The sequence below is a fragment of the Gobio gobio genome (assembly GCF_949357685.1).
Source record: "Gobio gobio genome assembly, chromosome: 11".
Classification (NCBI taxonomy): domain Eukaryota; kingdom Metazoa; phylum Chordata; class Actinopteri; order Cypriniformes; family Gobionidae; genus Gobio; species Gobio gobio.
In genome coordinates, this window is record NC_137104.1 from 50,350,992 (window position 1) to 50,377,559 (window position 26,568).

The window sequence follows — 26,568 nt, forward strand, 5'->3', positions numbered from 1 at the left end:
TGCAAACAAAGATATTTATAGTAACTACTGAGTTATGAGAGCGCTGTCAGTCAGCGCAAGTTTATTGTGTTTGTATCTGAGAGTTCTGAATAAACACGAGTCCCAGTCACGCCGAGTCCGTCTTCATCATTATTACCAACTTTGTAACACATGCAAAGTACCATTACAGCTGTCGAGATGAACGAGTTACGAGTAAGTGTTGATAATAGCATTATTTTTAGATATGTTCCTATCATATGAAAAGTGTAAGTGCATTGAAACACAGCACAAACAAAGACACAACAGCAGTAATCGAATGTAGTCCAGTTTATTGTGGAGCTAGGCTGCCTAGCCGGGATATGCTCACGCTTACCCCCCTTCTGCTTAATCTTGCGCCGCGTTTGGTGCCTCCGCTGTGGGCCAGATGCAGTACTGGGGGTCGGTGATGTTGAAGGCCAACGGCCAGTGCAGCCCGAGCTTCGGCGTGTGTGAGGTTTATCTCTAAAGATGTTACTCTGCTGATGTTGAGCAGAAACAACTGTATGCACATTTTAGAACCGATAGACGCGACGAGGACGTACAAAAACACTGACTCACAAGATAGAAAACACGAAAACACCGTTCTGTCGGGAGAGAGAGAAGCCGCAGCGTGTGCACGAATAATAAATAATTAGCTACACATCAGAAATCACTGATCACAGATCAGAAGGAACTGAAAAAGACTGTTTTCCTGTTTTCATTTGTACATCCACACAGTGAGAAACTGCCAGCATTCACTCGTTCACAAGCCATGATCTCTTGAGCGTTTGCATGGGTGTGCCAGATTCTCTGGGCGGAGGAAAGGGAGGTAACCGTTCCTGCTTGGACGTCAAACCAGGAGACTTCAGGATTGGCTCGTCTGGCCTGTCATTTTCTCAAAGGCAGAGAAAGACAGCCAGAACTCGGTTTTACACCGATCAACATTTATATCCACTTGGGGACAATATTCAGGCTAGGGGAACTCATATTAATGTTGAAAAACCTCATAAAATGAAAATTTCATGCCATGGGACCTTTAAACATAATACCCACACGAATGTGGTTCAGGCAATGCGTAGCTAGGCCTACATTGATTATCTTATATATTTATAATAAAACGAAGTATAAAACACCCTGCCTCTTTTCGTTTACATTTTTTAAATAATATATTAAATATTAATATGTGGTTTAGGTAAGGTGACCAGATTTCTGAAATGGAAACCGGGGACATTTCCTATTTAAGAACACAAGTACAGACAAGAACGCATATTGAGAGATGGCCAAATGTTTCTCCGTTGCTCTGCATACGTCATCTCCCTCATCGCTCTGATTGGTTTTAGGTCTATCCAATTGCGCCGAGAGGCATTTGAGCGACGCCCGTTGGTGACGCCCCTTTGGAAATGATTTGTCTATAAAGCTTTGCCAGACCATAACTCAGTTACTACTGAGAATGGTCTGGTTTTAACCAGGCTACCAATTAAGTACACGAAAATGATTTTTGCTGAAACTTTAGCTCCCAGAATGCTTTGCTTGGGACTTGACAACTAGAGTCAAATTTTTGAAATTAAGTGTTATTTTATGTGTTTTTGGGCAAAATGAGAAAAGGGGGAGACTTTATATTGTTTATTAGTGTTTAATGTTTAATTATGTTGGAATGTTTAGAACCATTTAAATTACACTGGGTTACCATAGTGGAGAAGAGCGGAGCAATTGCTTAGGCTGTGGACTGACTCAGCACATGTCATTAAAGAGCAATTCACACTTAGCATGAATATGATGTGTTAATGCTAACAAATATAATGATAGCTACTGAGTACAGCGATATAGATCAGTCAAGTGACAACAAAAATATGCAAAAAATAAACTTGTTTGTTTTGATTAAAGGGGCAGGATCTCAAGCTCCAGTGTGCACCACTGTTGTTAGGGAGCCATATTAAAATCATTGTGAGACTACTCAATTCGGTAACTTAAAAATTACTTCATTCCATTATGTTGAAATTATGTGAATAAATTATGTTTGTTTTACTTAATTGATTTATGTGGAACCGATGCACATGATTAAATCATGTAAATCCAACACACCATTTTTTTCAGTGCACACACACACACACACACACACACACACACACACACACACAGTACCTGCATACTGCTGCATCCTCTTCAGATCTGTAGAGACTAATGACAATAAAACATCATCAGATCTTTGACATGTTTATGTGTGGAATTATAGACGAGATTTAAGGTTATATTTAAAGAGTTGAGCTCAATATCATGTTTTATCTGACCAATGTGTGTGTGTCTCTGCTGATATTCAGAGAATCAAACAGAAACTATTGCTTTAATATTCCTCCTTTTCACAAACAGATTTAACTTTACAAATGTTTGGTTAAATGTTTTATTAAGTTATTTTTGTGTCTGATGTTATTCAGCAAATATAAATCTATAAATATTAAACTTAAATAATCTTAAAATTAAAGCTGTTTGAGCAACAGATCTGAAATTCTCCTCTAAAGAAGAACAAATGTGTCTCAAACCCTTGATGTCTATCAGTTTGATTTTCTTCTGCTGAAATGATTTTTATCTAAAACATATTCACAAACGCCCACTGCTGTGATTGGCTGATGTGAGACTTCGGTGTAAAGACCCACTGCTGTGATTGGCTGATGTGAGACTTCAGTGTAAACAACAACTGCTGTGATTGGCTGCTGTGGGACTTCAGTGTAAACACCCACTGCTGTGAATGGCTGATGTGAGACTTCAGTGTAAACGCCCACTGCTGCGATTGGCTGCTGTAAGACTTCGTTGTAAACACCCACTGCTGTGATTGGCTGCTGTGAGACTTTGGTGTAAACACCAACTGCTGTGATTGGCTGCTGTGACACTTCAGTGTAAACACCGGCTGCTGTGATTGGCTGCTGTGAGACTTCAGTGTAAACACCCACTGCTGTGATTGGCTGCTGTGAGACTTCAGTGTAAACAACAACTGCTGTGATTGGCTGATGTGAGACTTCAGTGTAAACAACAACTGCTGTGATTGGCTGCTGTGAGACTTCAGTGTAAACACCCACTGCTGTGATTGGCTGCTGTGAGACTCCAGTGTAAACACCCACTGCTGTGATTGGCTGCTGTGAGACTTCGGTGTAAACACCAACTGTTGTGATTGGCTGCTGTGAGACTCCAGTGTAAACACCAACTGCTGTGATTGGCTGCTGTGACACTTCAGTGTAAACACCGGCTGCTGTGATTGGCTGCTGTGAGACTTCAGTGTAAACACCCACTGCTGTGATTGGCTGCTGTGAGACTTCAGTGTAAACAACAACTGCTGTGATTGGCTGCTGTGAGACTTCAGTGTAAACACCCGCTGCTGTGATTGGCTGCTGTGAGACTTCAGTGTAAACACCCACTGCTGTGATTGGCTGCTGTGAGACTTCAGTGTAAACACCCACTGCTGTGATTGGCTGCTGTGAGACTTCAGTGTAAACACCCACTGCTGTGATTGGCTTCTGTGAGACTTCAGTGTAAAACCCACTGCTGTGATTGGCTGCTGTGAGACTTCAGTGTAAACACCCACTGCTGTGATTGGCTTCTGTGAGACTTCAGTGTAAATGCACACTGCTGTGATTGGCTGCTGTGAGACTTCAGTGTAAACGCACACTGCTGTGATTGGCTGCTGTGAGACTTCAGTGTAAACAACAACTGCTGTGATTGGCTGCTGTGAGACTTCAGAGTAAACACCCACTGCTATGATTGGCTGATGTAAGACTTCAGTGTAAACACCCACTTCTGTGATTGGATGCTGTGAGACTTCAGTGTAAACACCAAATGATGTGATTGGCTTCCGTGAGACTTCAGTGTAAACGCACACTGCTGTGATTGGCTGCTGTGAGACTTCAGTGTAAACACCCACTTCTGTGATTGGCTGCTGTGAGACTTCAGTGTAAACACCCACTTCTGTGATTGGATGCTGTGAGACTTCAGTGTAAACACCAAATGCTGTGATTGGCTTCCGTGAGACTTCAGTGTAAACACCAAATGCTGTGATTGGCTGATGTAAGACTTCAGTGTAAACACCCACTTCTGTGATTGGCTGCTGTGAGACTTCGGTGTAAAGACCCACTGCTGTGATTGGCTGTTGTGAGACTACAGTGTAAACAACAACTGCTGTGATTGGCTGCTGTGAGACTTCGGTGTAAACACCCACTGCTGTGATTGGCTGATGTGAGACTTCGGTGTAAAGACCCACTGCTGTGATTGGCTGCTGTGAGACTCCAGTGTAAAACACCCACTGCTGTGATTGGCTGATGTGAGACTTTGGTGTAAACACCCACTGCTATGATTGGCTGCTGTTAGACTTCAGTGTAAACATTTACATTTACATTTACATTTAGTCATTTAGCAGACGCTTTTATCCAAAGCGACTTACAAATGAGAGCAAAAGAAGCAACTAGAACAGTCAAGGGCAACAGTATGCAAGTGCTGTAGCAAGTCTCAGTTAATCTAGCTCAGAACACACAGGACAGTTTTTTTTTTCACACCCACTGCTGTGATTGGCTGCTGTGAGACTTTGGTGTAAACACAAACTGTATGTAAGTAACCATGGCAACTCACTCTCTGAACATAACAGCTCCAGAGCAGCTCATGACCCAGGGTTAGTTTGCTTAAGAGGTATTCAGATGTGTTTTATATCATTAATATAGTTATTAATATCACCAAATTTGTTTCAGTTTCAAATTATATTTTAATTCTAAAGAATTCGAATAAAAAATAAGTTTAAATGTTAATTCAATTAAAATATATTTATATTTATTTTATTGTCATCTCACACATGGATCTGCATTCAATTAATTAGCATCAAACAAACAATATAATCCTTATTCTCAGTAAATAAAGATTACTTATTAAAAGAAAACATTGAAAAAATGATTGCATATCCATCAAATAGGTGGCGATGTGCAGTAAGTAGGTTATGTAACTCGCCATTAAACAAAAGAAGAAGAGGAAGTAGAACGGCGCGCTCTTTCTTAGCGTCTGTTTCCATGGTGAATCATCGATTCGTCGCTCTGTTGAGAATGTCTTGTGTGTTAACCGGGATCATACTCTGAGTTGGCTGAACTTACCCCCGGACTCGTTTTTGGAGCCAGCAAACCTTGAGTAAGCAAAGTTTGGGTTAATCAACCGAGAGTTCAAGGTTTATGTGACGGTAAGTTAACCTTGCTTTCTGGAATACCCCCCTGATCTTTGAGCTACAGTTTGTTAACGTTTCTTCGGGCAGCATTTTTTTTAATCCGATCTTCGGCGGATGGAGACACTGATCACTTTTGGGGATTTTCTTCACACAAATCAATGGTTTGGCCTCAGAACACTTGGGATATTTGTACTTTTTGAATAAATTGTGCATGCAGTCGTATCTGCCTGTTATATCCTGTATTTTATATCATATAATACACAAATGGGTAGTTTAGGGATGGGGTTTGGTTACATGTTCAAACGTGTCTATCACACTCCAACATGTCATAATGGCAAAATCATAACCCAATATAATTTCATCATGACGATAACGTTCCCATGCCCAACACGTCTGTGTATGACGGCAAAGGTTTCTCATTGAAATGTCACGTCGAAAAATGACGCCTTGAGACAAAATTAATTGTTTCTTCAAAGCATCACGATGCAGACGAGGACGATTCAGTATCGGTTCAGTAACAGATCATAACGGATCATAATGTACTGACGCTTTTCTGCCATTATTTGTCACACGTGCTTTGTCGCGGTAGCATAAAATGGCAGAGGCGAGACGCGAGTGTGAGTAATTCAAATGCTCCGACTACTTTAAAAGCAGACATCTATTAAGCAATAATACCACTAGCTTGAGAAACCACGTCAGCCATTTTCATCATGAGCTGTTACGCCTGTCAGTGCCGAGGTGGACCCAGCTCAGCCAAAATAGATCAAATTATATCAGCGTTAGAATTCTTAAAGGGCCAGTTTACACCTGGTCTCTTCATGTGTTTTTACAGATCAGATATTTCTCTGATTTATCAAAACAATTTAATTTCCATTGGTCTCATAAATGTATCTCTGCAAAACGTATATAAATCCGATCTCCAATCCGATCTCCAATCCCGCACTATATGCAGATTTAATGGAGTTAATGTATCTTATATAATAAGATATGAGCTGCATTTTATTAATTTCAAAATCAAAGACCACAATAGGAGCGAGCGCGGCAGCGATTAGCATTAAGCTTTGTATCAGTAGAAACCTGGTAGTAAATCAAATGATGGTACTTTCCCCCCTCATGTCCCCCTGAGACGAGAGAATTATGCATTTTATTTCTGGAAAAAATTCTCTGATGACGCAAATATCGTCTTTTTGCGTTATCAGAGGATTTTTTGGCCAGAGGCGAGAGACTACAGCCAGTAGAAGGAGCTGTTCCACATGTTATCAACCCGCCCACAGCGGAGAGATCTCACTCACAGGATGTAAATGCGCACGGACGCTCGTTTCGGGCATTCATAACAGAGCGGTGTGGAGCAAAGTGAGTGTTTCAACTTTTCAATGAATTCCTATGAAAGTCCATATGCGATGTGAAAACGCGGCAGACTGGACACGAGCCCTGAATGACGGCCGCGCTTACCTCAGCTCTGCCGCGGTGGGCAAGTGATAACCAGTAGCCGTGGCTTTGGGAGTGGCCTCGTTGGGCAGCGAAGCAAGTGCATTCTGGGAGTTGTTGTCTTTCATCCACATGAGACAAAAATACATTTTCTCTTTTCTCAGTCTAGAAGGCACCAAATTCTAAAATAATTTCACATTTCTACTACATAAATGACCCAGTTTAAATACACATTCATCTTCCCAGCGCTGAAGTGCCCCTTTAAGCAAAGATGATGTCTGCGTGACATCGCAATCTTGTTATTATCGCAATCTTATTATCACAATCTTATTGTAAACAACTAATTTAGATCCACTCGCTGCTCATCGACTGAACACCAGTGGGCGGGACAACGATGTGATGATGTAAAAGTCAGCGTTGTTGTCTTCAAACAAAGCTTTTTTAGAGCTTGATTATATAAATGCTTTTCTATTGAAGGTTTTCAGTTATGGATCTTGCAGGATGTATTAATGATACAAAGACCTCTTATGTGCCAAAAGTAATTTGATTTCTCATTTTCTCATGTCAGGTCCTGTGGTGTCACCGCTTGTCCTGTGGGTGGCACTATTAGATAAAAGCAACATGAGTGTACGAGGAGAAGAGTATGTTCTGGAATAAAAAGTATGTTCGTGAGTTAGTTCGTGGTTGCTTGCATCTTTTCTAAGACATAACATATTGGCGACGAGGATGCTGTGGAATTTAAGTCAACCTACGCCATTTCTACAAAATGTGGGTGAGCCGCTGATGCCATTTAAGGCATGGATTCATGTTTTCGAGAATTATGTCTTGGCCATGGACGAAGAGCTATCGAAAGGCCGAAAACGCGCTCTACTGATTCACTGCCTGGGGGCAGAAGGCCAGAGACTATTTTACACGCTCACGGTTGCAGATGATAAGTACGACACGGCATTGCAAGCTATTCGCACATTCTTCGAGCCAAAAGTGAATGTGGTAGCTGAACGGTACAGATTTCACCAGCGAGGACAACGGCATGGTGAAACTACGGATCAATATATTGCGGCGCTAAAGGAGCTTGCGGCTACATGCGAATTCGGAGCCATGGAGGAGGAAATGATCCGGGACCAACTTGTTGAAAAAACAAATTCAAATCGCATACGGGAACGTTTACTCCTAGAAGTTGATCTTACTTTGAGAAAAGCTGTCACAATTGCCAGCCAAATAGAAACAGCAGTGGCCGAGGCAAACGTGATGAGCAAACCGGCGGATATACAAGTTATTCAACAGTCACGTTTTCAGCAAAACAGATCTTGCCGCGAAATGGGGAAAAACGCACAGACATTACAAGGAGCGATGGCGATGCACTCATCCCAAGGTAAAACGTGCTGCAGATGTGGTTCAAAACAGCATACTGCCAACTTTCAAAAATGCCCCGCCAAAGACGCTATCTGTAATGCATGCAAGAAAAGAGGACATTTCGCTAAAGTGTGCCGTGGACACAAAAACGTAAGTGAGATCTCAATTCCTGATGTGACTGTGCTAACGGTAGAAAGCCCTTATCGCGACTCAAGCAAGATAATGTGTACTGTTCAAATTAGCGCATGTGGAGCAACACAGAACGTGGAGTTAATGCTGGATACGGGCTCAGCAGTATCAATTATTCCAATGTCAGTGTGTAATCAGTATTTTCCTGATGCTACCCTTGTGAAAGCGAAAGTGAACTTAGTGAGCTATGGTGGACACGCCATATCGGTAATGGGATGCATAGAAGCTGAGATCATATACGGCGAGCGGCGTGCTACGCCTGAACTGTTCGTTGTGAACACTGGTACTGCGGTGTTGGGACGAGACTTGTTCGCGGCATTAGAATTGCAGCTGTTAGATGGCCGTAGAGTTACATCGTCATGCCGCATGATAAATTCAGCTGACGTTAGTACGAAGCCCGAGAAACTGGGTTGCGCACAAGGATTTACACACCTAGTCAAAGTTTGTGCGGACGTGAAACCAATACAGCAGAAACTACGGCGCCTTCCATTTGCAATTTGCGACGCCGTGTCACTGGAATTAAAGGGACTCATTCAGCAGGATGTGATTGAGCCGATTGAATCATCAGAATGGGTCTCACCAATTGTAGTCACAAAGAAAAAAGATGGAAACATACGACTTTGTGTGGACTTGCGAGAACCAAATAAGGCCGTAGTGGTGGACAGTTTTCCACTTCCCCACATGGAAGAAATGTTCGCAGAACTGAGGGGATCAACTGTCTTTTCAAAGCTAGATCTTCAAAGCGCCTATCACCAAGTCCCACTGCATGAGGATAGCCGTAGCCTCACTTCATTTATCACTCATGAAGGCTTATTTCGCTATAAGCGAGTACCTTATGGACTGGCGTAAGGGCCGAGTTGCTTTCAGAGACTAATGGCGACCATACTTAAAGGACTTGCAAATGTTCAATGTTACTTGGACGACGTCATTATCTCAGGAAAGACCGTTGAGGAACATGACAAGAGCTTGAACGCAGCACTTCAGTGTCTAGAAACAGCTGGACTCAAATTGAACTTTGACAAATGCCACATCAGACAGACAGAGCTGTCGTTCTTGGGACACACAATCTCGGCTGAAGGACTTCAGCCGGATGCTTCTCATGTCCATGCAGTCTCACAAGCTCCACCACCAACTGATACCACCAGCTTACGCTCTTTCCTTGGGCTCACATCGTGGTATTCAAAATTCATACCTAATTATTCCGCAGTGGTCGAGCCCCTTAGAGCGTTGAATCGTGGATCTGCTCCATTCATCTGGACGCCTGAGGCACAGAAAAGTTTTGAGCGGGTAAAAGACCTTATAATTAATAGCCCTGCACTGACACTATTCGATCCTGAGCTACATACTATCGTTACAACTGATGCTTCTAATTACGGTCTGGGCGCCGTTCTCACCCAAATGCACCCAGACGGGTCTGAAAAGACTGTTGCTTTTGCATCACGCACCCTCACACCGGCGGAACGCAAGTACTCCACAATTGAGAAGGAAGCATTAGGCTGTGTGTGGGCAACGGAGAAATGGAGAACTTATCTGTGGGGGCGACGTTTTACATTACGTACAGATCACAGCCCACTCACAACACTGCTCACTTCGAAGGGACAAGGGCGAGCAGGACTTCGGATTGCTCGGTGGTCAGCTAGGTTGATGGCCTTTGACTACAACATCCAGTACAAGCCTGGGCGTGAAAATGTTACAGCTGATTGCTTGTCTCGCTTGCCATTACAGAGCAGTGGTCCTGTGCTGGAGGATGACGTGGAAGTGGTCGCGCTTACTTCAACGCTTACAGCTATATCTGTTGATGAATTCAAGGCTGCAGGGGCTGCCTGCCCAATATACGGTAAAGTACGTGACTTACTGACGGGGGCCTGACTTGTTACCATATTACAAAATTCAACATGAACTTTCTCTTCAGGATGATTGCGTGGTAAGAGGCACACACAGACTTTTAGTACCAGAGACCTTGCGTGTGAAGTTCATTGCATTGGCTCACGATACACATCAAGGCATTGTTAGAACCAAGCAAGACTCAGAGAACTGTATTGGTGGCCGGGTATGGATGCCCAGGTTGAGACAGCCATCAAATCATGCATAACTTGTCAAACGCATGACAAGTCAGCAGTTGTTTGCACTCCGCCACTCCAGCCTGTACCCCTCCCAGATGGAGCATGGGAGAAACTCGCCATAGACATTGTGGGGCCCTTTGACAAAGCTCCAGCCGAATGTTGTTTTGCCGTAACATTAGTGGACTACTTTAGTAAGTGGCCAGAGATTGCTTTTATGCCCCAGGTAACCTCTTCAGCGGTTATTCAGTTTCTTTCGACTGTGTTCAGCCGTGAAGGTAACCCGAAGGAGCTGATCTCAGATCACGGCTCTCAATTCATGTCACGTGAGTTTGAGGTGTTTCTCCAAAACCGAGGAATTATGCATCGAACGTCATCTGTGTATTACCCTCGTGCCAATGGAGAGGTTGAACGTTTTAACCGTACTTTGAAGTACGCGTTACTTACTGCTTCTTTGGAAGGCAAAGGATGGAAGGGAATTCTTACAAGTATACCGTGCTACACCTCATTCGACTACTCAGCGCTCACCCGCTGAATTGTTACATGCAAGACCGATGCGCACTAAACTTCACATCTCAGGATTACAGAAAATTGTGGATCGTGTGAAACACATGCAGAAGAGCTCAAAAACATACACTGATCGCAAGCGTGGGGCAACGGAAGTGTCATTCAAACAAGGATCTTTTGTCCGGGTGAAACGACCAGGTGTCCTTCCTAAGCTCCAATCTGCATTTTCCAAACCATTGGAAGTGCTGCAAAAGACTGGACCTTACACTTATAAACTTTCTGATGGGCGTACGTGGAATGCATCTCACCTCACACCTTTCTCTTAAGGGAAGGAGGAGAGTGGGGAACAGGCTAACTTTGAGGATGACTGTACAATACAACCCGTACCAGTGACTCAGCCGGAAAGACAGGTTAGAGTTAGACGAGCACCAGTATGGGCTCGGGACTATGTTATGGATTAAAGGCAGTTCATTGATTCCATGTGAATAGTATTTTCCATGGGGGAGTGATTAGGGACAAATACATATAAGTAAGTTGATGTTCTGTAAGGCCTATGTGTTTGTGGAATTTAAGGGAAAATGTTAAGTTCACGTTTGAAATGTTGATACTGTTATGATTGTATTAAAAAAACATAATTTGGTCATTGTACAGAACAGAAGTGAATACCAAGTACAATTGTTAAAAGAAAGCGTGATGTGGTGTTACCGCTTGTCCTGTGGGTGGCACTATTAGATAAAAGCAACATGAGTGTACGAGGAGAAGAGTGAGTCGGAATAAAAAGTATGTTCGTGAGTTAGTTCATGGTTGCTTGCATCTTTTCTAAGACATAACAGGACCCCTTTAAATAAGTGAGGTATTTAATCTCACTTTATTAAGCAATATATTTCACCTTCGATGATCCATTTCAACTATCCTTATAAGCAAAATTACTTTAGATAAACATCACATTTGTTTAATTTTTTGTTGTTTGTATTCTTGAATTAAGAGTCTTGAGTTTCCTTCTTCACAGCTGAAAGGTTAGTTTGAGCCTTGTCACACAGCGACCCCTACGGATCTGCTTTGGGTAACGTGAGGGTTCGTGTGTAGAGGGAAAAAAAAATGATGGCTTTACCCCCAACAGCACTGTTGTGCAAGGTGTAATTTATTTGTAGCACCGAATATATACAAAAGTCCACGAGTGAGGGTGCAAAAATATATACAGTGTAAAATTCAAATTCCTAAATTATAAAGTATCAAAGAAACAACAAACTGGAAAAATAAAGAAGAAAAATCTATATATAAAATATACACAAAGGGGTAACTACACTATACTCGCTTTGTCAATTTGTCTCTCAGCACCACCGTTGCTCCTGCTTGACTTGGTTAACAAGTCCTTGTGTTGAGTCTGGTCTCCCTTTTTGTAGACCAGACTCCGCCCCTTCAATGGACATCCCATTAATTTGGTCATTAAAATAATCTCTTGTCCAAAACTCTCCCCACATACAATAGACATTTTTAAACACAAATCCCCATATAACACATAATAAAACACAAAACAAAACAAAATCATAACAAAATAACACATTACTGACATCTTCTTAATTTGTCAGTCCCCCCCCCCTAAACAACACACATGGTTTCACCGGACTTGCGCATCGTGCGCAGGTATGGCGCTAACAGTGACGTCATAAGCCGGCGCCGCTCAATCACTCGGCTTCGTCAGTGCCATCAGCCAGTCCTGACAAAACACTCGTGACAAACTACAAACAACACACAAAACCCACAAAACATAAACGGGACAACATGTTTGTGATGTACTATGTGTGATCGGGAAACAACTATTGCAGGGAAATGGAGCAGGTAGTGTGTAAAACTGTCCATGGGCTATCAGCTGCGTGTGCACCCGCTCTGCTGACAACCAAACAGAGGGAGGGGAGAACAGTGTGGTAAGTGTGTGTGTGTGTTATATATGTGTATGTGTGTGCGCTGTGCCCAGCGGGAGATCTACTTTATCACATTACCTCCCCCTTCTCTTAGCCGCGTACTGTCCGGGTACCGCGACAGGTAGTCGGCCACCACATTCTGTCGTCCTGGTCTGTGCCGCACATTAAACTTGAAGGGTTGGAGGCTTAGGTACCATCTCATTACTCTGGAGTTGTGATCTTTCATTGTCTGGATCCACGTTAGTGCTCTATGGTCGGTCTCCAAATCAAACTCCCTCCCTAGAAGATAATATCTTAAACTTTCGAGGGCCCACTTGATGGCGAGACATTCCTTCTCCACAGTCGAGTACCTGGTCTCCCTGGGCAACAGCTTCCTGCTGATGTAGACCACTGGATTTTCTGCTCCCACATTCCCCTGGGCCAGGACAGCCCCAACTCCTGTGGCTGAGGCATCTACCTGGACCAGGAATCCTTGTTTGAAATCAGGGCTTTGTAGGACCGGGCTGGAGCAAATCTTCTCTTTGAGAATTCTGAAGGCAGCCTCACAGTCCTCGGTCCATCCAATAGGGCTCCTTGCTGCTTTCGCCAGCAGGTTCGTAAGCGGTGTAGCAATGGTTGCAAAGTTTGGAATGAATCTTCTGTACCAACCCACTAGGCCTAGAAAGGATCTCATCTCCTTCTTCGTTCTAGGCCTTGGGCTCCTTCGGATGGCTTCCACTTTGTCCACTTGAGGTCTCAGTTTGCCATTGCCCAGGTGATACCCAAGGTAACTGGTCTCCTGCCTTGCCCACTCACATTTCCTCACATTGAGGGTAAGTCCTGCCTCTTGGATTCGTCTCAGGGTATCCTTCAGATGCTCCAGATGTTCTCCCCAGGAGTTGCTGAAGATCACCACGTCATCCAAGTAGGCGGATGCCCAACCCTCACATCCCTGAAGAACATGGTCCATCAGTCTTTGAAATGTGGCAGGTGCCCCGTGCAGACCAAAGGGAAGAACTGTAAACTGGTATAACCCCATTGGTGTTCTGAATGCTGTATATGTTCTGGATTCGTGATTGAGGGGCACCTGCCAGTACCCCTTGCACAGGTCCAGAGTGGTAATGTATCGGGCCTGTCCAATCCGCTCTAACATATCATCAATTCGCGGCATGGGGTACGCATCGAAACGGGACTGTGCATTCAGCTTCCGGAAGTCTATACAGACACGCAGCGTCCCATCCTTCTTCGGGACAATTACTACGGGACTGCTCCACTCACTTCTGGATGGCTCAATCACTCCCATTTCTAGCATGGTCTTTACCTCCTCTTTCAAGGGATCCACTAGCCTTTCTGGCACTCGGTAAGGTCGCTGTCTTGATGGTGTTGGGTCAGTGAGGTGGATTGTATGGTGAATTAGCTCTGTTCTTCCCGGCCGTTGGCAGAACAAAGCAGGGAACTGTTCCAGAAGGCTTTGCAGCTGAACCCTGTTGGAGTCCTCCAGGTGCTCAATGTTCACCTCAGCTGGTTCTCTCTGTGCCTTGGATTCTGGTTCTGGTTCCTCATCTGTCTCAACCATCACTTCTCTCACCATCATCGTTGTCCCTTGCTTCACAGGTGGCTCTTTCCATTCTTTGAGCAGGTTGATGTGATATGTCTGCTTGGCTTTACCCTTATCTGGATGGTGGATCTCGTAGGTCACTGGTCCCATCTTCCTCACTACGGTGTACGGTCCTTGCCATTTGGCCAGCAGCTTATTGGTCGAAGTTGGCAGTAGAAGTAGTACCTTCTGTCCCGGCTGTAACTGTCTCTGCCTTGCGGTCTGGTCGTACCAGGTTTTCTGGGCTTTCTGTGCTTCTTTCAGGTTCTCTCCCGCCTGTTCTTGATAACGTTCAAGCCGGCCCCTCATCTCCAGTACATACTGAACGATGCCCTTCTCCTCTTGTCTGCAAGCAGGATCCTCCCAGCTCTTCCGTATCAGGTCGAGGGGTCCTTGAACTTGCCAGCCGTATAGGAGCTCGAAAGGAGAAAACCCCGTTGAAGCCTGAGGTACTTCTCGGTAGGCAAACAACAGAAATGGAAGCCATTTGTCCCAGTCACGTCCCGTGTCTGACACAAACTTCCGCAGCATATTCTTCAATGTCCCGTTGAAGCGTTCCACCAAGCCGTCTGTCTGCGGATGGTATGCGCTGGTTCTGATGGCCGCTATGCCCAGCTGCCGATGAAGCTGTCCCATTAGCCGCGATGTGAAGTTTGTACCTCTGTCCGTTAATATTTCTTCAGGGATTCCCACCCTGGAGAACAGCTGCACAAGGGCATGGATGATCTTTGTCGTGGTAATGGAACGGAGTGGGTAAGCTTCAGGATATCTGGTCGCGTAGTCACATATCACCAGTATGTATTGGTGTCCCGCACTGCTCCTCTCAAGTGGTCCCACAATATCCATGGCGATGCGCCTGAAGGGAGTAGAGATAACAGGGAGAGGGTACAAAGGTGCTCGGCCTCGCTGGGACACAGCACTGGTTTTCTGACAGGTTGCACATGTGTTGCAGTATGTCTGTACATCAGTGTAAAGTGACGGCCAATGAAAACGTGAACTGATGCGAGTGTATGTTTTCTGCTGTCCTAAGTGACCCGCCCATGGAATAGTGTGTGCGAGGTGCAAGACAAGGGGTCTACAACACTTAGGTACAATTAAACGGGTAACATCATTGGCTTGCAAGTACAACACACCATTCACAATCACATACTTCTCATCACACAGATTTGACCCTTTCCCACTGGCAGCTTTTTCAAACAATGACTTCAATGACTCATCTTTCCTTTGTAATTCCCCAATATTTTCTGGGATCCTCCAGCCATCAGCCTTGAGGCCCTCGACTGAGGTCTCCGGGACTGGAGTACCCTGATACTTTTCAAGCCGACGTTGTCGCCGTGGTTTTCTGGGGCCCTTAGTCCCGCCCTGCAGCAGACTACTGTGCAAGTCTGGCAGAGGCTGCAGACCTGCTCTAGCTTGAGCCCGGGTAACAGCAGGACAGGATTTATGTACAGTGGCAAAGGTAACAACAGTTTCAGAGTTCATGGTGGCTTGTATCAGTTCACATAGTATGGGTAAGTCTCTGCCTAGTATCATATCAGCAGGCAAGTCGTCAACTATCACAACATTCATCAAAAATGACTGTTCTTGTACACACACCACTACCTCAGCGCAGGGGTACTGCCTTACATCCCCATGCACACACTGGACAGTTGTGGTGGTAGCATAGTCAACATTTGAAACAAAGCATGGCTTTAGTAGGGACAGGGAACTACCAGTGTCCAGCAGTGCTTTCAGACAATGTCCATCAACAGTTACCTCCCACAAAGCTTGACTCTCCTCTCTAGAGTGATTATCTTTTCCCTCTTCCCTTGGAACATAACAAAATCCTGTCAACTTGGCTTTTCGCACAGGACACACTGAGGCTTTGTGCCCCTGCTGTTGACAATAGAAACACACCAGTTCTTGTCTCACTGTATTTTTAGGTTTTTGTCCACTGTTAATGCTTTCTGCTGGACCTCGCACGGTTCCAGCCCCAACAGTGTCTGATCTCATATACCCAGTACCTTTGAGTGGTTGAGAGCGTGGATTCCCACGATGAGCATTCAAATACTGAAGAGCCAGCTTCGCTGCTGCCAGTCCTGTTGTCGGTTCGTGTTCCCGCACCCAGGTTCGGCTGTCATAAGGAAGCACACGAAGCAGCTGCTCCAAGATGATGGTCTCCCCAATCTCCTCCTTAGTGTGGAGATCAGGTCTCACCCACCGACGGTAGAGGGTTCTCAGACGGTTGTAAGTCTCTGTCGGGGTCTCACCAGCAGGGATCGTGGATGCCCGGAATCGCTGTCGGTAGGTCTCTGGCGAGATGTTAAATTTTTCCAAGAGTGCCTCCCTCAGATCAGCGTACACTCCTGCTTGCTCCTCATCCATTGCCAAGTATGCCTCCAAAGCCTGTCCAGTCAGCAATGGAACCAGCCGATGGCTCCATTCTTCCTCTGGCCACCCCCAAGTCTTGGCCAGCCGTTCGAAGCGCCGGAGATAACTCTCGATGTCCTCCCCCTGTTGGAAGGCAGGTATCCTTGGCGGTTCACTCCTTAGCCTTGGCTGGACGGCAGCTTGACTGTCTGGTGTGTCTGGGCGGCGCCCAGGTGCAAATCTAGAAGTAGCTGGTGTCGGAAGATCCATCCGTAAGCTCCTGGTCTCACTAGGCGTTTCTGCAGGCCTAACTGTCTGCATGATCACATCTCTTAGCCCCCGCAGTTCCATCCGATGCCGCTCCTCCCGTTGTTCCTGTGCATCAAGAAACTGACGCATCAGGCCCAGCAGCCCTTCACTGGATGTTGACCCTGTTGCGTCTGTTTTAACATGCGGTATGTGGTCCTCAGATGAAGCTCTAGGAAATGCTGCCCCCTCTTCATCCTCCGCCGATTCTAAGGAGTCCCAGACTGAATCCTCCTCTGCTCCTGCTTTCATTTGTGAACGTAATCCACCTCGGGTTCTTTTGCCTTTCGGTGCCTTCTTGCGGGTAGCCATCCCACCGCTGCCACCAAATGTCACACAGCGACCCCTACGGATCTGCTTTGGGTAACGTGAGGGTTCGTGTGTAGAGGGAAAAAAAAATGATGGCTTTACCCCCAACAGCACTGTTGTGCAAGGTGTAATTTATTTGTAGCACCGAATATATACAAAAGTCCACGAGTGAGGGTGCAAAAATATATACAGTGTAAAATTCAAATTCCTAAATTATAAAGTATCAAAGAAACAACAAACTGGAAAAATAAAGAAGAAAAATCTATATATAAAATATACACAAAGGGGTAACTACACTATACTCGCTTTGTCAATTTGTCTCTCAGCACCACCGTTGCTCCTGCTTGACTTGGTTAACAAGTCCTTGTGTTGAGTCTGGTCTCCCTTTTTGTAGACCAGACTCCGCCCCTTCAATGGACATCCCATTAATTTGGTCATTAAAATAATCTCTTGTCCAAAACTCTCCCCACATACAATAGACATTTTTAAACACAAATCCCCATATAACACATAATAAAACACAAAACAAAACAAAATCATAACAAAATAACACATTACTGACATCTTCTTAATTTGTCAGTCCCCCCCCCCCCTAAACAACACACATGGTTTCACCGGACTTGCGCATCGTGCGCAGGTATGGCGCTAACAGTGACGTCATAAGCCGGCGCCGCTCAATCACTCGGCTTCGTCAGTGCCATCAGCCAGTCCTGACAAAACACTCGTGACAAACTACAAACAACACACAAAACCCACAAAACATAAACGGGACAACATGTTTGTGATGTACTATGTGTGATCGGGAAACAACTATTGCAGGGAAATGGAGCAGGTAGTGTGTAAAACTGTCCATGGGCTATCAGCTGCGTGTGCACCCGCTCTGCTGACAACCAAACAGAGGGAGGGGAGAACAGTGTGGTAAGTGTGTGTGTGTGTTATATATGTGTATGTGTGTGCGCTGTGCCCAGCGGGAGATCTACTTTATCACAAGCCTCTACTGTACAGACGTGCACCTGCATTTCCTTCAGCCTCAGGATTATTATTACACTTTAGTTGTGAAAAGCCCTTTACATTTGCCAAAAATAGATCTCCTGTTTTTTTTTTGTTATTAAAAACAAGCAAGAAAATGTAATTCAACAATTAGTTACTTTTTTAGAAACTAACGCAATATTGTAACGCATAACTTTTAAACGTAACGTTCCCCAACACTGCTGATGTTTAAAGATGATCAATATATGTATCTGTATAGTGTATTTGATGTTGCCGTACCAGTTTGTGTGAGTTTCTCCTGTAGAGTGTCCTGCAGTTGAGTCAGAGTCTCCAGACTCTCATCAGTCTTCATACTGATCTCAGGCCAGTTCCTGGTGTTTCTAGAGCTGCACAGGGATGAGTAAATCTACAGCAGGAGAGAGGAGAAATCCTTCAGCATGGGGAGTGTTATGGTGTCATATACTGCATTATCATTGATCAGAGAGATGTTGACTGACCTGTAGGAGGTGGAGGTGATCTTCAGTGTGTGAGAGCTGCTCCAGCTCAGTGTTTCTCATCTTTAGCTCAGTGATCTCCTGCTCCAGCTCTTCAATGAGCTCTTCCTCCTGTTTCTCTGCTGCTTTCTGCTGCTCCTCCATCATCTCCAGCAGTTCAGTCTGACATCTCTCAATGGAGCGGATGAGATCAGTGAAGAGCTCAACACGGGCTGCTTTCTCCTCCTCTGTGTTTCTCTGCTCAACCGGGACAATCAACGAATGATTAGTGGTGTTTGATAAGACAAGAGTCAGTGTTACTATTGCTCATACTATACTATAGAGCTCCGGAGGTCACGTGACCCATTCTGTTTACGACGCCATTTTGTCAGACAAGAACAGCCGCGCCAGCATGAGTTTCAAGGCAACGGAGTTCACTGCGCACTTTAATTCAAAAGACATAGACTTGTACATAGCAAAACTTAATAGATTAAACATAACAGATCCCTATAATGCCCCCGGGGTGCTTTTCACGTGTATGGATAAAGGAACGGATAGCTTTCCTGTCAGGACACCTGTAGCACCAGCTGTGCGCAAGTTACAACTAGCCTAGTTTTGACGTAAATGGGCACTAAGTTACAACTTATGCACTCATAAATATTTTTGCGTTGCACCATTAAACTTAGTTGAAGCCTAAATCTACGTATAAACTAAATATTTACGGAAGCCTCCGATCAGGAGTAACATTAACTGATAAAATAACACACCTATATGCGCTTACATTTTAAGAGAGAAAACATGTGAATGGATTAACGTTATATGTTAGCGGTTAACACAAACCTGTCCAAAACAGCGCCGCTGTGTGCATCTGTTCCATCGGTCCGTGTTGTGCATGTCAAATAAAATCAGTCATAATCAATAAATGTAATTTCTTATTTTTGTTTCAGTATTTATTTATTTATTTATTCAAATAGCCTTTCTTGATGTTATTTATTTATAAAAGCACTTCTTTTATTCATCAAGTATCGTATTTAATGGGAACTTATTTTTATCATTAGGTCGTGAGGCAAAAGTAGTTAAGAATGAAGAATAAACTGAAATTCACGGCATTTCAAAAACTTACTGTGATAAAATTATTTCCCATTTGCTTTCCCCCACCTGTTCTGGCATCCTGGCGCACATCAGCTGTCCATCATGTTGAAATAGTAAGGTTTTAAATTATTTTATAGATACCAATGCTACAGCCGCTCTAGCGCCCCCTGGTTGCCCCCGGAGTTTAGGCTGCGTGACGTCAACCTCCGGAGCTCTAGAGCAAAATCCCTCAACTGAAGTATTCTGGAAGAATTGTTGCTGGGGCGGCGCAATGACGGCTGCTTATATACATTCATAATAATGATCGACGGGTCTGGCTCCTCCTGGATCTGTGTAGAGAACTTCATATAATGACATTATTTTAAACTCACTTTTCTGACTTCTGCTGAGTGTTTGACGTCTTGAATCTTCTTGATTCTGTCCTGGATCATCTGCTGCACGTCTTTCTGTGTCTTCATCAGTTGAGTCTATAGACACAGAACAACAAAATATGTTTTCAAAACTGATTCATTTATATTAAAGAGCATGTGATTCTTCATGATAAGAGCCTTTAAAATCAGTTTGTCAATAACTTCTACCTTCTTCTCTTCACTCTCCTCTTCTATAGGAACAGTGTTGTGGTTCTTGTGGTCTGTCACGTCACACATTGGACACACACACGTCTGATCATCTCTACAGAACAGCTCCAGAGGTCTCTCATGTTTCTGACAGATATAGTCCTCCAGATTACTCACAGGATTGATCAGTTTGTGTTTCTTTAAACCTGCCACTCTCAAATGACGCTGCAGGTGAGTTTCACAGTAAGAGCTCTGACACACCAGACACGACTTCAGGGCTTTCAGCTTTCTTTCCTCACAGACGTCACACACAACTTCAGGTTTTTTCAGAACTTTTTTCTCAGGATTTTTCTTTTTATAGTGATCTACAACTTCTCTGAGTGTGGTGTTAATCTTGAGATCAGGTTTGTGCGTGAATGTTTCTTTACAATATGGACAGTTGCAGGTCTGGCTGTTGTCCCAGCACTTATTCAGACAGGTCTTGCAGAAGTTGTGTCCACAGGAAGTGGTGACTGGATCAGTGAACACGTCCAGACATATAGAGCACTGAAGCTCCTCCGTCAGTCGACCGCTGGAGGAAGACATCGCTGGAGAGAGAAATGAAGAAGAGAAATCACTACTAGTCTAAAGTTTGGAGACAATTGAAAAACACAGAATTCAAGTTTCTCATGCAGAGACATTTTGTTTGAAGAGCTTCTTTGTAAATTATTGAAACGATGATGATGATGATGATGATGATGATGATGATGATGATGATGATTTTATTATACGGATGAGTTAGAGCAGATAGAGGCGGAAAATAATCAACAAGTTTAAAAGAATCCCATGATTCACCTCATGAATTTGGTTTCACAAATATCATTTCACAAATATATAAGAGATCATGTATAAGCTGGTCATTACTGCATAATGAACCCAGACAAGCTGATCAGAGCCTTAATGTGCAGTAGTACTGTATATTTCCGAACTGTAGATTTTAAATATCACCATATGAGAAGTGTTAAAGTCATTCATGCACTAATTCATTCTTTTCTGGGTTATTGACTTACATGGATGAGAAAGGTCAATACTGCGTCTCCTGATTTTTCTTGCTTTTGTTGATGTTGGTGAAGATTCTGCCATTGTTCTTTCCCTCTTCAAGCCATTTAAAGAAATTAAAATATGTCAAAATATAAATTATGACCAACAGATTGATCAGACCGATCTAAGCCCATTCGCAACTGTATTTGTTCACTGAAGTTTAAATTAAATCTCACCTCAAAAGTCAGATTTGGGGTTACTTCATATTCTCTCACGACCATTTAATAAATATTTCTATTAAAGTGTTAAAATCTTATTGATAGTGAGGGAAACACAATCACTCATACAGTGAGAAACTCATAAACTCACTGAACAATCTGAACTATGACCTTCTGTTTACATCAGAAACACTTGGGGTTACTTGACTGTAACCCTGTTCCCTGATAAAGCGGAACGAGATGCTGCATAAGCTTATGCAAATGGGAAATGTCTTTGACATAACCAGCTGTGAAAATAGTGTGAAAACACGTCAATGAAATTGACCTGGAGGTATTTATAGCCTCGGCCGGTGACGTCATAGGCGCACCTGCTGCACGAGGCTATAAATAGATGAGCTTCAGCTGGAGCAAACCAGATCTTCTTTGTTTGAAGACCAGTCCTGAAGCATCATCAGCACGGCCTAGCAATGCAGAATCTCGTTCCGCTTTATCAGGGAACAGGGTTACAGTCAAGTAACCCCAAGTGTTCCCTTTCAAAAGCTACATTCAATGCTGCATAAGCTTATGCAAATGGGAACGAGAATACCCACGCCGCCGTGCTTGATGGTGCCTGGAACCCTTACGGTTGTGTAGGTGTGCACAAGAACGCAAGAAGCCTCAGGCATTAGCCTGTGATGTCGACTCAAGGACATCAGAGCCCAGAGTGGCATGAGCATCCAAGCTATGAAGTCTTAAAGGTCCCATGGCATGGCATTTTTCTATTATTTTATAGTGTTTTCTGAGGTGTACTTATATTATTAGTATGATTTTTACATCATAAAATGTCATAATTTAGAAATAAAAGGCATTTTTTCTATACTGCTGTTTGCCCTGTGGCTGAATGCCCTGCTTCAAGAGGCATGTCTGCTGTGAGACTTCAGTAAAAACGCCCACTGTTGTGATTGGCTGACATCTTTGCATTTTAAATGAGCGGAGGGGGCGTGGTTTAACGAGGCACGAGCAGGCACGAGTCTGCCAGAGAGACGGATGGACCTGTGTTCACTTCTCATCAGTTCTCTCAGCATGTCTCAGTTCAGGGTGAACTGTTGTAGTTACTAGAATATACTTCAGGTTATTAGTTTATTTCTAGTCGGAGGGGCTGTCACTCATGTCAGAAAGTTAGTAACTTTAGTAAATTATGGATCAGCGCTGACTCGAGACGCGAACCGTTTAGAACGATTCAGTCCGATTTGGTGAACTGGTTCGGTTCACTAAAAAGAACCGATTCAAAAGAATGATTCGTTCGCGAACCGGACATCACGGAGACGAAGCGATTGCTAACAAAGTTATTTATAGTAACTACTGAGTTATGAGAGCGCTGTCAGTCAGCGCGAGTTTATTGTGTTTGTATCTGAGAGTTCTGAATAAACACGAGTCCCAGTCACACGAGTCCTCTTCATCATTATTCTACCAACTTTGTAACACATGCAATGTACCATTACAGCGAGATGAACGAGTTAGTAAGTGTTGAGTATAGCATTATTTCTAGATATGTTCCAATCATATGAATAGCGTCATTGACGCGCATTGAGTAACGTTACACAGCGCAAACAAAGACACAACAGCTGTAATCGAATGTAACGTTAATCCAGTTTATTGTGGGGAAAGCTGGCTAGCCTAGCCGGATACCCTCACGCTTACCCCCCTTCTGCTTAATCTCACGCCGCGTTTGGCTCCTCCGCTGTGGGCCAGATGCAGTACTGGGGGTCGGGGATGTTGGAGGCCGAGCTTCGGCGTGCGTGAAGTTTATCTCTAAAGATGTGACTGCTGATGTTAAACAGAAAAGACTGTATGCACATTTTAGAACAGATAGACGCGACAAGGACGTACAAAAACACTGACTCACAAGATAGAAAACACGAAAACACTGTTCTGTCGGGAGAGAGAGAAGCCGCTGCGTGTCCACAAATAATAAATAATAAGCTACACATAAGAAATCAATGATCACAGATCAGAAGGAACTGAAGAAAGACTTCTGTTTTCATTTGTACATCCAAACACTGAGAAACTGCCAGTGTTCACTCGTTCACAAGTAACGTTAATGATCTCAAGTGTTTGCATGGGCGTGCCAGATTCTCTGGGCGGAGGAAAGGGAGGAAACCGCTCCTGCTTGGACGTCAAACCAGGAGACTTCAGGATTGGCTCGTCTGGCCTGTCATTTTCTCAAAGGCAGAGAGAGACAGCCAGAACTCGGGTTTACACCGATCAACATTTCTATCCACTTGGGGACAATATTCAGGCTAGGGGAACTCATATTAATGTTGAAATACCTCATAAAATGAAAATTTCATGCCATGGGACCTTTAAGAATGTGTGCGGAGAGGACCAACCTGCCGCATCACAAACACTTTGTAAGGGAGCACCCCTAGCTAACGCAGTAGAAGAGGCGACTCCCCTGGTGGAGTGAGCCCTTAATCCTATAGGTGAAGCTTGACCGCGCACCTCATAGGCAAGAGCAGTAGCATCCCTGACCCAATGTGACATTGTTTGATGGTGGCAGAACCTCTGTTACGGCCCCCATGGCAAACAAACAGTTGCTCTGACTTACGCTACTGGCTAGTGCGGTGGACGTAGGCCTGAAGAGCATGGACTGGACACAGTCTATGAAGTTTCTCCTGATCCGGCGTTGTGAACGGCAGAGGGCAGAAGGTTTCAAGAGTGACAGGATGTACAGTCGACAAAGGAACCTTAGGCAGGTAGTCAGGGTGGGGATGCAAAATCACTTTCACCAAACCTGGGGCAAAGTCTAAGCAGGATGGCGATATTGACAGAGCCTGCATGTCCCCAATTATTTTCAGAGAAGTTATAGCCATAAGAAAAACCATCTTTAGAGTCAGAAGTTTTTCAGATGCTGATTCTAGAGGTTCAAAGGGGGTCTCAACCAGACCCTCGAGGGCTAAAACTAAGTCCCATGAAGGGATCTTGGCTCTTAATGGAGGCCACAACTGCCTGGCACAACAAAGTGAGCAGGCAGAAGATGCCTCCCAAGCGGCACCCCATCCACCAGGGCATGGCAAGCCAAAAGAGCGGCCACATAAACCCTGAGAGTGGAGGGGCAAGCTAATGTTTCAAAGGGGGTCTTAACCAGACCCTCGAGGACTAAAGCTAAGTCCCATGAAGGGATCTTGGTTCTAACAGGTGGCCTCAACCGCCTACCCCACGAATGAAGCGAGCGAGTAGAGGATGTCTCCCGAGCGGCACCCCATCCACCAAGGCGTGGCAAACCAAAAGAGCAGCCACATGAACCCTGAGAGTGGAGGGGCAGGTGCCTGATGACAACTTTTCTTGCAGAAAATCCAGAACTGAAGTTACCTGGCAGTTGACTGAATCTACATTGTGTCGTACACCACCTTTCAAAGACACCCCATTTATTAACATAAACTTTCCGAGTGGAGGAAGCTCTAGCACTTAGGATGGTCTCAATAACTGCAGGCGAAAGCCCCGTGTCCCTCAGTTGGTGCCCTTCAGGGGCCAAACATGAAGGTTCCACAGGTCGGGCCTGGAATGGAATATAGTGCCCTCTGCCTGAGACAGAAGGTCCCTCCTCGCCGGAATCGCCCAAGGCGAGCCGTTGAGGAGAGACACTATCTCCGAGAACCAAACCCTGTTCGACCAACGCAGCGCTATCGATAAGAAGCAAGACCCTTGTTGGCGAACCCTGGCTAGAACTCCCAGGAGCAGAGCGACTGGAATGAGGGCATACAGACGCATTTTGGGCCATGTATGAGCCATCGCATCCAGACCCAGCGGGGCTGGGTGACAGAGAGAAGCAGGGACATTGCGCTGTCTGAGAAGAGGCAAAGAGGTCCACTCCCTGTGGTCAGCTCTGTAAAATCTGATCCAGATCTGCTTGACTACTTCTGGGTGGAGTTTCCACCCCCCCATCTGTAACTCTGTCTGGACAGATAATCTGCTCCCACATTCAACCGCCCTTGAATGTACACTGCTCGAGTGACAGGAACTTGTTCTGAGCCCAGAGAAAAATCTGTCTCGCTATTCTGATAGCGTGAGCACAGACCACCCTGGTGATTATATATGAGATATTTAGCTGTACTGTCCACCCGCACTAGGACATGACAGCCCCTCAATTAGGGGAGAAAGTATTTCAGGGCCAGAAATACAGCCTTCAACTCGAGGCAGTTGATGTGCCAACTGAGTTGATGACCCTCCCATTCCCGTTGGGCTGGACGACCACTTAAGGCCGCACCCCAGCCCGTCAGGGAAGCGTCCGTCGTTAGCAACTTGCGACGACAAGGTACGCCTAGAGTGGGACCCAAGGCAAAAACCGGGGTCTGAACCACATAGTTAGTGTACGAAGCCACATGGCGCGCCACTTTATTTGCCTGAGGATTGGCCCTAAGTCCTCTGGCTTTGAGCCACAACTGAAACAGTCTTATGTGCCACAACCCCAAAGGGAAACCCGTGGATGCTGATGCCATTAGACCTAACACTCTGGTGCTGATGATCAGGAAGATCTTGGTCTAGCCTGACTTTGCTCAGGGAATACTGAATGGTCTTGATTCAAGCGGGAAACCGTTGTGCCCACCTTGTGACCAAAAACCGAACAAACCCTAGATAAGTCGTTCTCTGGGCAGGAGAAAGAACACTTTTCTTGGTGTTGAGTCTCAACCCTAGAGAAACTAGATGAGCTACGACACTGTGTTGAAGCACCATCTCATGTGATTTTGCTAATTTTAGCAATCGCCTCTGTAATTCAAAATTTGAATGCCCCGGAATCCCAATGGAGCCGGTAATACATCCATACATTTTGTATACGTGCGGTTACAAGGCTAGCCAAATGGAAGACCCAAAATTGGTAAGCTTTTGCCCCCAAGAGCGAACCTCAGGAACTTCCTGTGTTGTGGCAGACTTTATATGCGAATACATGCGTTCTTCGGATCAATCGTGCCGAATCCAATCACAATGTTGAATATGCGACACGACCGCCTTCACTGTAAAATCTTGACCTTGAGTACTTTAACTGCTTCACGGTTT

General features: G+C 44.7%; 1 protein-coding gene across 1 annotated transcript in view; it reads right to left on the bottom strand.

Moving 5' to 3' along the window:
- The window catches only part of LOC307134287 (E3 ubiquitin-protein ligase TRIM39-like), a 38,618-nt gene that overhangs the window by 9,533 nt on the left and 2,517 nt on the right, over window positions 1-26,568 (bottom strand). Inside the window, exons 2-7 of the mRNA XM_079829901.1 lie at window positions 21,346-21,430; window positions 20,318-20,883; window positions 20,111-20,206; window positions 18,672-18,905; window positions 18,454-18,580; window positions 2,140-2,175 (exon numbers count right to left, since the gene is read on the bottom strand). Of these exons, the coding sequence (XP_079686027.1) occupies window positions 2,140-2,175; window positions 18,454-18,580; window positions 18,672-18,905; window positions 20,111-20,206; window positions 20,318-20,883; window positions 21,346-21,418 (1,132 nt within the window). The 5' untranslated portion in view covers window positions 21,419-21,430. The remainder of the gene's footprint in view (window positions 1-2,139; window positions 2,176-18,453; window positions 18,581-18,671; window positions 18,906-20,110; window positions 20,207-20,317; window positions 20,884-21,345; window positions 21,431-26,568) is intronic.